This window comes from Mirounga leonina, unplaced genomic scaffold (genome assembly GCF_011800145.1).
Source record: "Mirounga leonina isolate KUSES-001 unplaced genomic scaffold, KU_Mleo_1.0 Mir_94, whole genome shotgun sequence".
Taxonomy (NCBI): Eukaryota; Metazoa; Chordata; class Mammalia; order Carnivora; family Phocidae; genus Mirounga; species Mirounga leonina.
The window spans coordinates 50,700,039-50,716,331 of NW_023270855.1; the positions used below are offsets into that span (position 1 = coordinate 50,700,039).

The 16,293-nt window shown below is 56.1% G+C and overlaps 1 protein-coding gene across 2 annotated transcripts; it reads left to right on the forward strand.

Moving 5' to 3' along the window:
- Nucleotides 1-256: 256 nt before the first annotated feature.
- Nucleotides 257-15,393, forward strand: ELAVL3 (ELAV like RNA binding protein 3). 2 transcript variants are annotated; one of them, XM_034997346.1, is made up of 7 exons: nt 257-426; nt 7,231-7,450; nt 7,778-7,881; nt 11,378-11,531; nt 11,676-11,901; nt 13,064-13,102; nt 14,520-15,393. In XM_034997346.1, exons 1-7 carry the CDS (start codon nt 418-420, stop codon nt 14,869-14,871), a joined length of 1,104 nt encoding a protein of 367 aa, XP_034853237.1. In that variant the 5' UTR covers nt 257-417; the 3' UTR covers nt 14,872-15,393. The 2 variants fall into 2 exon arrangements, with proteins under 2 accessions (XP_034853237.1, XP_034853238.1); XM_034997347.1 differs by having other exon boundaries at nt 14,541-14,891.
- The last annotated feature ends 900 nt before the right edge of the window (nt 15,394-16,293 follow it).

The following is a 16,293-nucleotide window of genomic DNA, read 5'->3' on the forward strand; positions in this document are numbered from 1 at the left end:
CGGGCTGGAGGGTGGGAGGGAGGGCGGGCGAGGGGAGAGGACTGAGCATCCACGACCGGACAAGCCCGGCCGGGGGGAGGCCGCGAAAGGCAGAGCGCCGCGATCTCTGTCAGGAAGCTCAACCTCCCCGGGCCCCGCGGGGCCGCGCAGGGGGCGTTCTCAATCCCGCGCCCGCTCCCTCTTTCCATCCCCTGCCGCCCGCAGGCCACCCCGGGGCCCGGCTATCCGCGCGCGCGTCCTCGGGCTCGGGCCCGTCCCCGGCCCTCGAGGGAGCCGCCGCCTTCATCTACACCTCTGCAGCGGCCGCGTCAGAGGCCGCCCGGGCAGGACCCCGGCGTGAGCATCGAGCGCCCCCCAAGGAGTGCACGACCCCCGGAGCCGCCCTCAACACGGACCGCGCCCGCCGGGCACACAAGAATGGTCACTGTAGGTATTCCCTTGTCGCTGAGATGGAAACTGGTTGGGGAGCGGTTAGGCACAGGTTCCGCGGAGATGGCGGGTTGGGGGGTGGGGGGGTAGGACCAGGCCTAGCTAGGCCCCGGTGGGGGAGTAGGACCGAGCCTCGGGGCCTGAGAGTGGGTTGGGCCGCACCCAGAGTGCTGGGGGCGCATAGAGTCTGGCCTGAGAGGCCTTAGGGAGCCGAACTCTGGTTCGGGGAGGCGTCCTATGGCGCCCTGGGGGCGGGATAGCCCCCCTCCAGCAGGCCTGATGGGGGAGGGGCCGCAGCAGCGGAGGATGCCTTCTCCATCCAGGCCCGGACCCCGCAGGCCGCCCAGGCAAACGCAGGGCCCCCATCACTGGTGCTGGGCCAGGACAAGGCGGCAAGCCGTCCCCGAGAACCCCGGAAATCGGGTGGCGTCGGATCCGCTCCCCGGGCCCTGACCGCGCCCGGGGAGCCGGGCGTCTCGTCCTCGAGCCCGTCGACCTTGCGGCAAGCGGGGAGGGGAGAGGAGGGGGCGCGCCCGGAGGCCCCGCGGGCCCGCCGCCGCTGCTGCCGCGTCCCTTTGTTTCTCGGAGCTTCTTAGCGGGCCGTAGCCTCGCGCGGGCGCCTCAGGCTTCGGGGAGGGGGAGGGGAGAGGAGGGCCCGCGAGGGGGGGGGTGCTTCCTGACTCCTGGGCCCCCGCCCCACGGGGGATGGGGTAAGGAGCTCAGGGATGTCTCCTAGGCCAGGTCCAGGCGCCCCACCCCGCCAAGGCTCTGGGCCTCGGGGTGACCTTGAGAGCGCCCGCCCGCCCGCGCCGCTCGCCCCACTCCCGGTGCTTTCAGCAACCACTGAGCTGGTCAGCTCCCGAGCCCGCGGCCACGCCCGGCCACGCCCTGTATAACCACGCCCCTGCCCCGCCCATCTGGACCCCGCCCCCTGGGGCCCCCAGGGCCCGGCCTCGCCCGAGCCCTCGGATTTCCACTCGGCAACCCGGGCGTATCCCGGGGGCGGGGCTGGCCAGTCCTAGCCCCACCCCGGCTCCACCCCCGCCCCCGCCGCGCGACTCCGTTCCCCGCGCCGCCGCGCGTCCTTTGTCTGGTCCCAGCGCCCAGGCCTCCTTCTTCTGTAGTTACTGTCTTTCCGGTCTGTGTGTGTGTATGTGTGTGCCTCTGTGCACCGTGTCTCTTTCTGGGCCTCTTCTTGGAGTGGTGTCTCTCTTGGAGTCGTGGCGAGCGCAGTGGGTGGAGGGATGCTCAGCACTCCCTCCCTGCGTGGGACCCTGGGACCCGCCCACCTGGCTTGGAGAAAGGAGGCCGGAGAGGCCATGCTTCCCTGCTGTGTGACCTTAGGCAGGCTCCCTCCCCTCTCTGGGCCTCAGGCTGCTAACCCAGGGGCAGGAACGTGAGTGCAGCCTCCTGACGACCCTCAGAACCCCCACAGCAGTCCAGCATCCATTCCTCTGATCTGTTCCTTCATTTGAAAGAAGGAAACTGATGCACAAAGGGGCGAGGGTGTGGTCAGAGGTCACACAAGGGCCTTGAAGCCCTGGAAGGCCTGGTTACTCCCCTGGAGGACACTCAGGCAGAAGTCCACCATGGGGACAGGCTGGGAGGAAGTGAGGGGATAAATTGAGACTGTGAGGGCCCTACATGGAGGGAGAAGGGCCCAGAAGGGGGAGGCCTAGTTAGCACCACGTGGTAGCCTAGCCTGACCACGCATAGCCACTCAATGCCCTATTGTGGCCAGTACCCAGGCATCTATCACTGTGACTGGGGCCAAAGGGGTCAGTCACAGGAGGGTCTACAGAGCAAGTGACCTCTGGTGTGTTCCCTGCAAAATCCATATGTCATGTATGTGCAATGGTGCAAAAGAGTTGAAGAAAGAGTGGCAGAGAGAAGGAGGGGGAGACAGATGGGTTCAGAGGGGAGAGAAGGACAGAGAAGCAGGGAAAAGAGGAAGAGAGAAATAGAAAGAGAGAGAGATCCAGAGGAAGAACTGGAGAGACTGGGAGGGAAGGTTCCATTGCTCCCAGTTGGTCTCTGCCTCCCCGTCTTGGGTCTACCCTCCTCCCCTCTGACTTCACCCCTCCACTCCTGACCTGGGACAGCCCTCCAAGGTCCCTGTGATCCGTGAGTCATCCCAGGCCACGCATTTGCTGTGGGCTGGGGCCGGGCGGGTGTGGTCTCCACCAATCCGATCCCTATTAGCGGCTCAGCCGGCTGAGCTGCAGAGGAAACGCGACACTGATCCTGCTAAGCTCTGGCACAGATGGGAGGGAGATGGGGTGCTGGGGAGATTAGTAGGCTGGGCCTCAAGATCCCAATTACCTTTTAACCCCATCCAAGTTGAGGACATTTGGGGTGGCTCTGTAGTCTCTGGGATAATCAGATCAGTAGTCAGACTTCATCACCACCTCTGCCACCGGTCACTCCCAGGCAAATCACAGGTCCCTCTGACCCTCAGTTTCTTTACCTGAGAAATGGAGAAGATGATCTCCAGCTTTCAGTGTAGTTGTGGGAAGTCAGTGAAACCTTTGCACCTGCACAGGGCCTGGCACATAGTAGGGGTTCCAAAGCTGAAACCTGCTGTGTCCTGAAACAATGTTTTGTGTACTGCTAATTATTTGGGGGGGCTCTCCTGTTGCAGATATCACCAACCAGTCACAGAACTCTAGTTTTCCGAGCCCAGAAGGGAATTCAGAATCCATCTTTGTGCGTGGGGAGCCTCGGTGCCATATCTTTAGTGGAGGGACCGAGGCCCAGAGAGGCAGTGTGAGTGTTAGAGGATACACAGTGAGGAGGTTGGAGCCAGAAGCCAGCACATGGTGGCACCCAGTAAATGTTTGTTGAATTGAATGGGTAGACTCAGCCAACAGAGTAGGCTTAAAGGTAGTGATGCCTGGGCTAGGTGTAGAGTAGGAGCTCAGTTTCACTTTGCTGTTATTTTTTACTATTATTGGCTTTTTTTCGTAGTAAAGTGGGCTCTGACGTCCAAGCTCCGGATTTGAATTCTTGATCCACCATTTGCATGCTATCCAGCCTTGTGTAAATCCCTACCCCTTCACTGAGGTTCAGTTTCCTCTTCTGGTAAATGAAGAAAAGAGTCCCATAATGTTCAGTGTTGGAAGAATTGCCCGGAAATTTTCACATAAAGGATTTTGTCTGGCACACAGCAGGGCCTTGATACATGGCCATCGGTAAAGTATTAACCTTATGAAACTGGATACAGATCTGTAGCGAGCATTCTCGCTTTATGGCAGGTGCCTGAGGCAGACATTGTTAATCAACCCAGTGTTCCTGCTCAGTCTGGATGAGGTTTCGGAATAACTCTTCCGGAAGCCCCTGGACATCCACTCTCAGCCAACTGGAAATGCAGGGGAGTTGACCCTCCTCCGTGCCATCCCTATAATAAGAATACATGGAAAGGAAACAGAGGCTCAAAGAAGAGCTAAGATCATCCCTGAGGACACATACCTATAAGGTGGCAGAGCTCCCCCATGCATTGGTCACTGTCATTAAAAGCAGTTCTGAAGTCCAACATAGCCAGGTTTGAAATCGAATTCCCCATTGATATTGCTCAACATCTCTGAGCTCGGTTGCCTCCCTTATAAAATGGAGAATGTGTTGCTGTCTCTAAAGATGATTGGGAGAAATAAGTGAAATGATGCCTGGAAGCACACAGAAGATGTCAATGGGGCAGGACCAGTATTAATAGCAGGTATTACGAGGCTTGGCAGACATGACAAGCTGCTTCCTGTGATCGTGCCCATGGCAGACCTGATCCCAGAATGCATTCCAGCTGCACCCATGTGTGGCTTTAGATCCTTCCCTGGGGTCACTGTGCCAATAACTCGGAGTTTGCAGCAAAGCGGAGCAGAGGCCCAGAAGCATTATGGAGCCTACCCGAGGACACACAGCTGAGAAATGTTAGAGCTAGCACTATTCTTCCGTTGGCAGTGGAAGTTGAAAATACAGACTCTGGATCAGAAAAGCTCCTGTGCAAATCCGTTTTGCCGTTTATAAGCTGCATGAGCTTTAGTAATTTTTAAAACATTGCTGAACTTCACTTTCCTCATCTGTCTTAGTCAGCTCGGGCTGCTCTAACAAAATACCATAAACTGGGGGGCTTAAACAACAGTTATTTCTCATAAATCTTCTGGAGGCTGGGAAGTCCAAGATCAAGGTGCCAGCTGAGTTGGTTCCTAGTAAGGACTTGCTCCCTGCTTTGCAGATGGACATCTTCTTGCTGTGTCCTCACATGGTGGAAAGAGAGATCATCTCTCTCCTGTCCCTTTTTTTTTTTTTAAGATTTTATTTTATTTATTTGAGAGAGAGAGAGAGAAAATGAGCTGGGGGGAAGGGCAGAGGAAGAGAGAGAAGCAAGGAGCCCGATGTTGGACTCCATCCCAGGACCCTGGAATCATGACCTGAGCCTAAGGCAGACGCGTAACTGACTGAGCCCCTCAGGCGCCCCTCTCTTGTCCCTTTTTGTAAGGACATGAATCCCATTCATGAGGGCTCCATCCTCATGACCTAATTACCTCCCAAAGGCTCCACATCCAAATACCATCACATTGGGGATTAAGTTTTCAACATATGAATTTGAGGGGACACAGGCATCCAGTTCATAGCATCTGTTAAGCAGGGGAAATTAAGCTCTCTTTTCAGGGTGGTTGTGAATAAGAAAAAACAAAACAAAACATTGCGTGTAGTGGGTTTTGCACTGTGCCTGGCACACAGTAGGCCCAATATTTGGGAACAAGTATGGTATCGTATTTTGGGTCAGGGATGGCTGAGATGAAGTGTACTGCTGACTCTTTCTAATGCTGTAGCCTCAAAGACATTGCTAATCAATCACAGTGATCTCTCCTGCTGAAACTGAATATGGCTTCTAATCCTTCCTAATTCATCCCTTTTGGAAAACCCTACCAATCGATTTGATTGTTCAAGTGAGGGCAGCCCATCTGCCAACCATGCCATTGAAGAATACCGAAGGAAATGCTGGCTACTTTACCTTCCCAGGCCCATGACAGATAATCCCAGCACTGTTTCCTGCTGAGCCCAGATGTGGCTTTAAAATTCTTCTCTGTGTGGTCCTTATACATAAAATAGATGTAGAATATATTTGAAAATTGCTAAGGAAGTAGATCTTAGAATTTCTCATCACAGGAAAAAAAATTATAAGTATATTTGATAATGGTTGTTAACTAGACTTATTGTGCAGATAATTTTGCAATATATACAAATATTGAGTCATTATGTTATACACCTGAAGCTAATGTAATATTATATGTCAATTATTAAAAAATGGATGTAGAAAAAAACGTTAAATAAAACTCAACATCCATTCTTTAAAAAAAAATCTTGTTAGGATACTAAGAATAAAATTAAACATTCATAAGTGAAAACCCACAGCAAGAATCAAATTTAGCTGTGAAATATTTTAAAACATTTCCTTTAACATCATGAATAAAAAAGCCACTATCACACTGTATCCCCTGCAATAAGACAAGAAAAATAAATAACAGGTATAGATTGGAGATAAATAAAACTGTCATTATTTGCTGGTGTTATTATGTTATACATTTAAATAGCTCAGGGACACCTAGCTGGCTCCATCAGTAGAGCATGCACCTCTTGATCTCAGTATTATGAGTTGAGCCCCACATTTGGTGTAGAGATAACTTAAACATAAAATATATTTTTTAAAGATTTTATTTATTTTTATTGTTATTGTTATTTTTTAAAGATTCTATTCATTTATTGGAGAGAAAGAGAGAGAGTACAAGCAGGGGGAAGGGCAGAGGGAGAGGGAGAAGCAGAAGCAGACTCCCCGCCGAGCAGGGAGCCCCAACGTGGGGCTCGATCCCAGGACCCTGGGACCACGACCCAAGCCGAAGGCAGACGCTTAACCAACTGAACCACCCAGGCGCCCTTATTTTTTATTCGAGAGAGAGAGCACAAGCTGGGGGAGAAGCAGAGGGAGAAGCATACTCCCTGCTGAGCAGGGTGTCGGATGCGGGGCTCAATCCCAGGACCCCAGGATCATGACCTGAGCCAAAGGAAGATGCTTAACCAACTGAGCCACCCAGTTGCCCCTTAAAAATAAAATCTTTAAAAAAAAATAATAGGGGCTCCTGGGTGGCTCAGTGGGTTGGGCATCTAACTCCTGATTTCAGCTCAGGTTGTGATCTCAGGGTCATGGGATCGAGCCCCACATCAGGCTCAGTGCTGGGTGGGGGGGAGTCTGCTTGAGATTCTCTCTTCCTCTTCCTCTGCCCCTCTTCTCTCTCTCAAATAAATACATTTTTGAAAAATAATAAAAAATAGCTCAGTGGAAAAACTGAGGGGGGTGTAAATGCCTAGTGGGAAAATTATGCATAAAGCAAAAGAAATATTAACACATTTGGGATAGGAATTCCCTTTGGTGGGAGAAGGGCAGTACATGGTCAGGGAGGAGCTTATGAGGACTTCAAAGCTAATAAAAATATTACATTTCTTATTCTGAAGACAAAAGTGTTCATCTTATTATTCTACAAATGCACAGACTGATTTTAGACAAACAGGCAAACATAGCGAACAGACATATATGGCATCTGTATATGGAATTTTTCACAGTAAAATCACACATAAGGTGCTTGCTTGATGCTGAAGGAGTGGAAGGGATTATTAGAATAATACTTGTCCTCTCTCCATGTTTAAGCCCATGTCAGACGTGGCTAATCCATCACCACTGAGCGCCCCGTCACTCCCACTGATGCCTGTGTAGGGACTGGGCCGTGAGCAGGTGTGGCCTGTTGTCTCCAGCAGATACTCGGGGCCATGGAGTCTCAGGTGGCGGGGGGCCCGGCCGGCCCGGCCCTGCCCAACGGGCCACTCCTTGGTACAAACGGAGCCACTGATGACAGCAAGACCAACCTCATCGTCAACTACCTGCCCCAGAACATGACCCAGGACGAGTTCAAGAGTCTCTTCGGCAGCATTGGTGACATCGAATCCTGCAAGTTGGTTCGGGATAAGATCACAGGTGTGGCTGTTGGCAGGTGGGGAGGGAGGGGACAGAGGTGGTAGTCCCAGGAGTACAGGTGTGACGGGGGCAGGTAGCACCCTGGGGGATCTGAGGTGTGATGGGGAGACAGGTGTGACCCCTGGTAGGGCATCTCAGGGGTGATGGGGGGTAGGCAGGACTCTGGGGAATCTGAGGTGTCCTGGGGACAAGGTAGTACTCTCGGGGAACAGTAAGGTGAGGCTCTTGATTCTCATAACCTTGAGTGATGGCAATCAGCCTCTCAGGACTGGGTCTGGGAGGACACTGGTAGGTCTGGGGAGGTCATCATCCTGGTCCTGCCCACAGGGCAGAGCCTCGGTTATGGGTTTGTGAACTACTCTGATCCCAACGATGCAGACAAAGCCATCAACACCCTCAACGGCCTCAAACTGCAGACGAAGACCATCAAGGTTAGTGCCTTCATTTCCCTCTGCTGCCCGTCCCCCATGGCTGCCCATCTGCAACTGTCCCCTATCCCCCTTATTACCACCCTCTTGGACTGCCCCCTTCATGGCTACTCAAACCCTACAGCCACCCACCCTTCCCACACACCCTTTTCCCCACTGCCACCCGTCCTTCTCCATGGCTCATCCCCTGAGTGGTTCAAACTCTCCCCCAAGAGTTCCTAGCTGGGCACCCGGGGCCCAGTGGCTCTGCCTCTCTGAAACTCAGTTTCCTTATTTGTCAGTGAGACTATCAGCTCCGCATTCTCTGGTGGCTCAGGGAGGTAGCCATGCCTTTGGCAGTAGAAGAGTGACCAGGGTCTGGTGGGCAGTCCCCCTTGCCTTTGTCATGGAAATGGGGGAGGGGTGGGGGCCCATCTGCCATCTGGAGCCTAATTAGGGTCTGGGAGGGCGGGATTAGGGGCGAGCCCTCCCCCACCTTTGTGCAACGCCCCTCCCCCCATGACCTCCCCTCTAAGCAGCTGCAGCTGGGACTCTGCTAGCCCAGATTCCCTGGGGGGGATCGCCATGGAAACCCCCCTCTCTAGGTTCGCCTGGGGGTGTCTGGACTCCGCCCCACAAATCTGCTCTGGAACCTTGGGGGAGGCTGAGCTAGGGGTGCCCATCTGGCCCCCGTTCTCTCTGGGAACAGAGGTGCAGGAATCTCTTCCTCTTCCCATTGTGCGTTGTTGGGGAGGATGAGGTCATGACCTAATGGGTCCCTCCATGGCCAACTAGACTCAGAAGCCCTGGGGCATGAGAGTGACAAATCCAGAGGGCCACTGTATGCATGCCGTGTGTGTGTGTGTGTGTGTGTGTGTGTGTGTGTGTGTGTGTGTGAGAGATACCCTGGGCTGTGAGCCATTGTGTTTGTGGGACGCTGTTTTTATTGCACTGGTGCTTTGTGACAACTGTGACCTGGTGGGGCTGTGTGGGTGGGTCTACCTGTGCCCAAATCAGGATGGGGGCTTGTGCGGTGGTGACAGGTGTGTGCCTCTGCGACTCTCACTGTAATTATCCGAGACCCCCAGAGCCTCTAGGAATGTCTTCGCAGCCTTGAGTCACCCTTTGGCTGGTGTAGGCACCCGGGCTGTGCAGTCGGTGGCACGGGGCGGCCTCGTGGCTGTGTTTGTGTGTCCGCCTGGGCGGCACCGTTGTATGGTTGGTCCCAACCGGGTGCTCTGGCAGACCTTGCCCACGTCGTGTCCTGGTGAGGGCGTGTGGCCGAGCCCACAGCCAGCTGAGGGACCTGGGTCAGCCCCCATCCTGGGGGAGATGGGAAAGACCCCCAAAGACCTACTCAGTGCCTCAAATGACCCCCGATTACCCCAAACGCCCACCCAGGAGCTGAGGCTTGTTTTGCCCTCACCCCTAACTCTGATTCATCAACAAGCCCTCACCCCTCAAAACTCACAGCCCCGTGGGAGAGTGGAAACCATGGAGTATGTGGCCATGATTTTGAATTAATATTACCCGGGAAGAAGAGCAGCTGCTGTGTTTGTGTTTGTTTCCTTGGAGGACCCCAGGTGCGCACAATTGCATGAATTAGGACCCCTCTACCTCCGGCCCAGGAGTGCCCTCACCATGAGCCACCCCTGGCCCCGTGTACTCCTTTTGTTAGTTTTTTTTTTTAATCTTTTTTTTTTTTTTAGATTTTTATTTATTTATTCATGAGAGACAGAGAGAGAGAGAAGCAGGCTCCCAAGGAGCAGGGAGCCCGATGCGGGACTCGATCCCAGGACCCCGGGATCATGACCTGAGCCGAAGGCAGACGCCCAACCATCTGAGCCACCCAGGCGCCCCTTTTGTTAGTTTTTTAATTAGTGTTTCTAATGAAGTGCTCTGCCCCCACAACGCACCACACCAAACAAAAGACAGACCTTTGACAATGACCCTTATCTACCCAGAGGTTAATTTAGAAGGATACTAAAAATAGACCGTAGCAGAAATGAGTGGGAAGAGAAGCTCGTGCCCCCCGGTACCTCACCAGCTATAGGTCAACCTGTTAGCATCTGGGGGCGGCCCCTCCAGACTGTGTTTCCAGGACACGGATAAGCACACAATGAGATGGGGTCACACAACCGGGTGCTCTGTAAATGGACTTTTCTTTCCCCCAGTTTACAATACTCACCACTGTTTCTGGGAAATAAATATACACGTCCACCATTTTTTAAACAGCTGCAGAGAGTTTCATTGTTGGGCTGGACCGTAATTAATGACACAAATCCAATGATCGTACTAAAACGTGTCTAATTCACCACTGAGAAAAGTGCTTGGAGAGAATTGAGGGTCGGGGGCGGGTAGGGGCGGAGGACCAAATTCAGATGGAAGAGGACAGGGAGGACATTTCAGTTGCGACTGGAAGAAGAAAGGAGAGGAAAGGTGTTCCAGGCTGAGGGGAACAGCCAGAGCAAAGGTCCTGAGGCTAGGGTGTGCCTGGTGTGTCTGGGGAACACGGAGGAGACTGGTGTGGCTGAAACAGAGCAGTTCTGGCCAGAGCGGAGGGTGAGGGGGTGGGGTGACGGGCAGGTTGTGCAGGGCCTTGTGGGCTGTGAGAAGGACTTTTACTCTGGGGAAGGTGAGAGCCACAGAAGGTTCTGAGCAGAGGAAAGATGTGCCCTGACTCAGTTGCTCACAGGCGCCCTCTGGCAGCCATGGAGGAAAGAGCCTGGGGAGGTTAGGGTGGGAGTGGGGTAGAGGCTGTTGTACTGGTCTGGGTGAGCAAGGGTGGGAGGTGGGCCAGGATGCAGCAGTGGAAGTGGGGGAAAGTGTGTGGATTCCGGGTAATGAGGAAGGATCCATGGTGGATTAGATGTGGGTGTGAAAGATGGGCATCAGGGACAACGGAGGCTGGGGACCTGAGCACCCAGGAGGACGAAGCTACTGTTACTGAACTGGAGCAAGCTGGGGGACAGTTGGGAGCTGGATGCAGCTTCACTGTGATCCCCTGTGAAACCTCGGGGGGCGCCCAGAGGCAGCTTTCGCACAGGTATGCAGCTTGGGGTTCAGGCCCACACTGGGGACAGACATTTGGGAGTCATCAGCATCGAGCTGGCGGCTAAAGACCTGAGTGACCCTGAGGGCCCCAATGTGGTCAGAAAGAGAAGGGCCAGAGTCCCAAGCTCACTTTCCAAAGGAGCGGGAAATGTCATGTTGACGGAATGTATGGTGTGAGAGCAGGAGCTAGGGACTCAAGGTCCTCAAGGTGACATCTGCCCCCCGGGGGCCCAGCGACAGGTTTCCCTCCCCCCTTTATGTAGGCCGGGCCACATTATCGGCCACAGCCGTGTCCCCTCCCTCAAGCCCTGGCCGGCGCCACCCACGGAGACTACTTGAGAGAGATTTATTGAGTGAACAGATGAGGCACTTCTGCCGCTCGTTGGTGGTCAGGACGTGGCCTCACTCTCCCCATCTGTGAAATGGGTCTTCCCCTCACCTCTGTCCACCTGCCCGTCCCCCCCAGGTGTCCTATGCCCGACCCAGTTCTGCATCCATCCGAGATGCTAACCTGTATGTCAGTGGACTCCCCAAGACCATGAGCCAGAAAGAAATGGAGCAGCTCTTCTCCCAGTATGGCCGCATCATCACTTCTCGCATCCTGGTGGACCAGGTCACAGGTCAGGCCGCCGGGGACGATTAACTTGGCAGGGCCCTGGGCAAAGGCATGGAGGTGGGACCAAAATGGAGATGGCGGGGAGAGAAACGGGCAAGGGGGTCACGGGACGGGGCAGGGTCCTCATGACGCCCTCACTCCCTGGCAGGCGTCTCTCGGGGTGTGGGATTCATCCGCTTCGACAAGAGGATTGAGGCTGAGGAGGCCATCAAAGGACTGAACGGGCAGAAGCCGCTGGGCGCGGCAGAGCCCATCACGGTCAAGTTCGCCAATAACCCGAGTCAGAAGACTGGGCAGGCCCTGCTCACTCACCTCTACCAGTCGTCAGCCCGGCGCTACGCAGGCCCCCTGCACCATCAGACGCAGCGCTTCCGGTAAACCCCCTGCAACCCCGCCCCCAGGCACCCTAGACCCCCCCCATGCTGGGGGCCCAAGCCTGCAGCCACCCTCCCTGAACCCCATTCCTGCAGCGCAGAAGGACGCTGGGAGGGTGTCCACATGCTGGGGCCACTGAGGGCAGCAAAGGGGAAATGTGTGGGTCAGTCAGATGCTGAGGCCAAGCCCTTGTACACAGCAGGCACTCAATGTATGCAGGGCATATGAGGGGCACTATTGGTGTGAAGAGTTTTATTTATTTTTTGTAAAGATCTATTAGAGAGAGAGAGGGAGAGAGTGCAAGCCAGGAGTGGGGAGAGGCAGAGGGAGAAGGAGAAGCAGACTCCCAGCTGAGCAGGGAGCTCAATGGCGGGGGTCGATCCCAGGACCCCGGGATTACGACCTGAACCGAAGGCAGATGCTTAACCGACTGAGCCACGCAGGCACCCTCGGTGTTAAGAATTTTAGAGTCAAAAATCGGGGCGCCTGGGTGGCTCAGTCGTTAAGCGTCTGCCTTCAGCTCAGGTCATGATCCCAGGGTCCTGGGATCGAGCCCCACATCGGGCTCCCTGCTCCGTGGGAAGCCTGCTTCTCCCTGTCCCACTCCCCCTGCTTGTGTTCCCTCTCTCGCTGTGTCTCTGTCAAAAAAATAAATAAAATCTTAAAAAAAAAAAAAAAGAATTTTGAGTCAAAAAAAGCATTTTACAGTCACCTGATTGGGGCCCCCCTCTCTTGGGGATGGGCCTCCCGTGCTGTGTGCCCCCAGGTATCTATACTCATGAGAACGGAGCTTGTCTTGCCTGTATTTTAGGAACAGGGACCCTGAGGTACTTGCCCAGATGAGACACTGCCCCAAAGAGACTTGAACCTCCCCTTCTGGGGACCTGAGCCCCGCAGGGTGGGGGCAGGCGAGTGGGGCTGGGCGGGACAGGACACGGGTGCAGGCCAGGCAGCGGCAGGGCAGGCGAGAGGCAGTGCCCGAGTGAGCACGGTTCCGTGCCAGGCGGTGTCCAGCCGGGCGGGGAGCAGGCGGGTGGGGGCAGGGCCGGGCTGCCGGCCTGCTGGGTGGGGGCAGGGAGGGCAGTCAGGCTGGGCCCGGCCAGCGTCACAGCCGGGGGTGTGCCCGGAGGCCACGGGTGACCACCCTTTTTGCTTCCACAGGCTGGATAATTTGCTCAACATGGCCTACGGAGTCAAGAGGTAACAGTGCCCCCGCCCCGCTGCCCCCAGCTCCCCACTGTCCCTCCTTGGACTCTTGCCCCAGTGCTCCCCTCCCCCACCTCCCCCCGGGACAGCCAGCTTAGCTGCGTCTGCCCCCCTGTCTGGTGTCTGGGAGTAGCGTGTCCATTAAGAGAGGGGCTATGGAGCCTAGTAAGTGCCTAGAAAGAGCTACTACGGAATTTGGGCCTGGGAGGGCCTGGCCGGGGCGCTCTCCAGCCCAGGGAAGGGGTCACAGTCATGGGTCTGCTCACGGCCATGCTCCTGGGTTCCCACGCAAAGTCTGCGTTCCATCTGCCACTGTTGATGGTCTTTGCTGAGGGTCACAGAGTACCCCCCCTTTTAGCCCCTGGTCTGGGATGGATCTCGAGGCCCGCACAACGTTGTCCACACCCCTGACCCTGGGAGGGCTCCCTGTGTTTACTGCATCGAGAGTTGTTGAGCACACACTGAGTGCCGGGCGCTGGGCTCGGGGCTGGAGACCCAAGGTGGCTCAGCCAGACTTGGTCTCTCATGGAGACGAAAGGACATTGAGCACAGTGCTTGGCACGTAGTGAGCGCTCAATAAAAGGTAGCCGCTCTTGTGATTATTGTTACTGTTATTCATTATCTCAGTCTAGTGGGGAAGGAGACAGGAACAGCGAACAGGGCTGTGAAGGGGGAAGGGGTGACGGGGACCCCGGTGAGACCGCTGACACGACCAAGGTGCCAGTGAGCAAGCGTTCCTCCCCACTGAGGCTCGCCCTGAGCGGAACGAGGCCTGGGAAGGGAGGGAGGCAGTGAGGAACGAGGGTGGAGCCAATCCTGTTCATTCACTCGGTCCCTCCGTCAGTCAGTCAACAAACCTTCCGGGTCGCGGTGGCGCTCGGGGGCTGTTCTGGGCTGGGGCACCGCAGGGAGCAAACCTTGCAGGGAAAGGGGAGCGGATCCTAAATACACAATCCGAGCAGGAAAAAGCTGGTAAGGGGCAGAGGAAGGCAGCGGACTGCGTTATCATGGAGGGTGGTGCTTCCCCAGCCGCACTCCCCGCCTGGTGGGCCTCTAGCCGAGGAGGAGTGGCAGGGTGGGGGTGGTGGGGGGAAAGTATGCCAAGGGAGGGGTAGTTGGCCAGGAGTGGGGAAGGAGCCAGGCTCCCGTAGGCTCAGAGGTTAGGGGGTCAGGGTGTAGATGGGGGCTCCCAGCAGGCCTTGTGGGGGAGGGCCTGACCTTCAGGGCAGGTCAGAAGTCAGGCCAGGGCTACAGGTGGGGATGGAGATTCAGTTGGGGTCAGAGGCGGAGGTCATGAGGCCATGGCAGGGTCAGGACAACGCAGGGGTCACGGCACGGCCGGCGTCAGGGGTCCCAGGGGCTCAGGGGTGTGCCGGGGGTCAGGGCAGAGCCCGCGTGACCCCCAAAGTAGTCCCCTGTCGCTCATCGCCAGGTTCTCCCCCATCGCCATTGATGGCATGAGCGGCCTGGCGGGCGTGGGCCTGTCGGGGGGTGCGGCGGGCGCCGGCTGGTGTATCTTCGTGTACAACCTGTCGCCGGAGGCGGACGAGAGCGTGCTGTGGCAGCTGTTCGGGCCCTTCGGGGCGGTCACCAATGTCAAGGTCATCCGCGACTTCACCACCAACAAGTGCAAGGGCTTTGGCTTCGTCACGATGACCAACTACGACGAAGCGGCCATGGCCATCGCCAGCCTCAACGGCTACCGCCTGGGCGAGCGTGTGCTGCAGGTGTCCTTCAAGACCAGCAAACAGCACAAGGCCTGAGCCGCCGCCGCCGCCCGCCCTCCCCACCCTCCCCGGGCAGCAGAGAGAGAGAGAAAGAGAGAGAGAGGGGCCCTGAGAGAGACAGCGCAGGCAGACCACCGACGGCACGAGGGCCCCGCATCCCTGCGGAAGCCACAGGGTGAGCACTCGGGGTGGGAGAGTCTGCAGGGAATGGGGGGTGCCTGGGGGTCCCCCACCCCGTCCTCCTGCCCCCACCCCAGGCTGGGCTGTTCACTCTCTCGTCTTGGTTTTGTTCATGGCGATGGTTTTTGTTTCTTTTTTCGGCTGAAAAGAAAGCAGAGATGTGCCCCCACCCCACCTTCAACCACCCTCCACGGGATGGCTTTGCGGGGACACTGGGGGTGCCCTCCCAGACCCCCTTGCCCAGGCCTCCCCAACACCTAGATAAGCCTGAGGGGAGGGGGAACAGGTTTAAAAATCCCCAAAAAAGCGAAACGGAGGAGGGGTGTGGGCATCCCTGGCCCAGAGCCCCTGGATGGAGTGTGAGGAGCAGGGGGAGGGGCTGGAAACAGAAACAAAATGAAAAAAAAAGGGGGGGTGGGAGGGGAAGAAAAACTCTATTTTTGTAAAAAGGGAAAAAAGACCTCGTGGAGAATTTTTACTGGGGATTCTTGAACTTGAAAAAAAAAAACACAAAAAAAGACAAAAAAAAAAGAAAATATTTTGGCAGGTTATGTTTACCAACTGGGGCAGGGGCAGGGAGCAGGGCTTGGGGGCCGGGGGTCCACGGGGCCACACAGAGAAACACAGCCACGCGAAGACACGCGGGGGCATGTGCGCACCCGCGCATACACACACACACACACACATACACACCCACAGGGACACACAGAAGCACTGACAGACCCAGAGACATGCCCCGGACACCTTCAGGAGCTCGTGGGCCAGACCCAGACATGCAGACACACACGTGGATAATCACAGGAGACCGAAGCAGGGGGGCTAGCAAATGTGGCCACGGGCAAACACCGATGTGGGCAGATGCGGCCGCAGGTGGATGCGGAATGCGAACATTTCCACGTGGACACGTCAGAGCAGAGACAGACATTTGGACACACAAATCTATAGACACCCGGTCATGGAGAAGCAGAGAGACAACCCCAGGAGACAACGACATGCCCATAGCATCCCTTAGGCCCAGGCGAGAGGTGGTAGCCCAGACCCTGGCCCAGTCCACTTCCTCCAGCTAGGCCGCCCGGGTCTCCTGCGGATGCGTGGCCCCACTCAGCCCGGCCCCAGGTTCTCTGCAGAGCTCTCTCCTGGCTCATGAGTGGTCCCTGCCGCCCACGAACACAGGCGTGCACACACAGAGCATCCATGCATCCAAACACACGATACCTCGTCTCACTTTTGGCGTCATGGTGGGCTGGAGGCAGCCCCCCCCAACACTTGAGGCCAAAG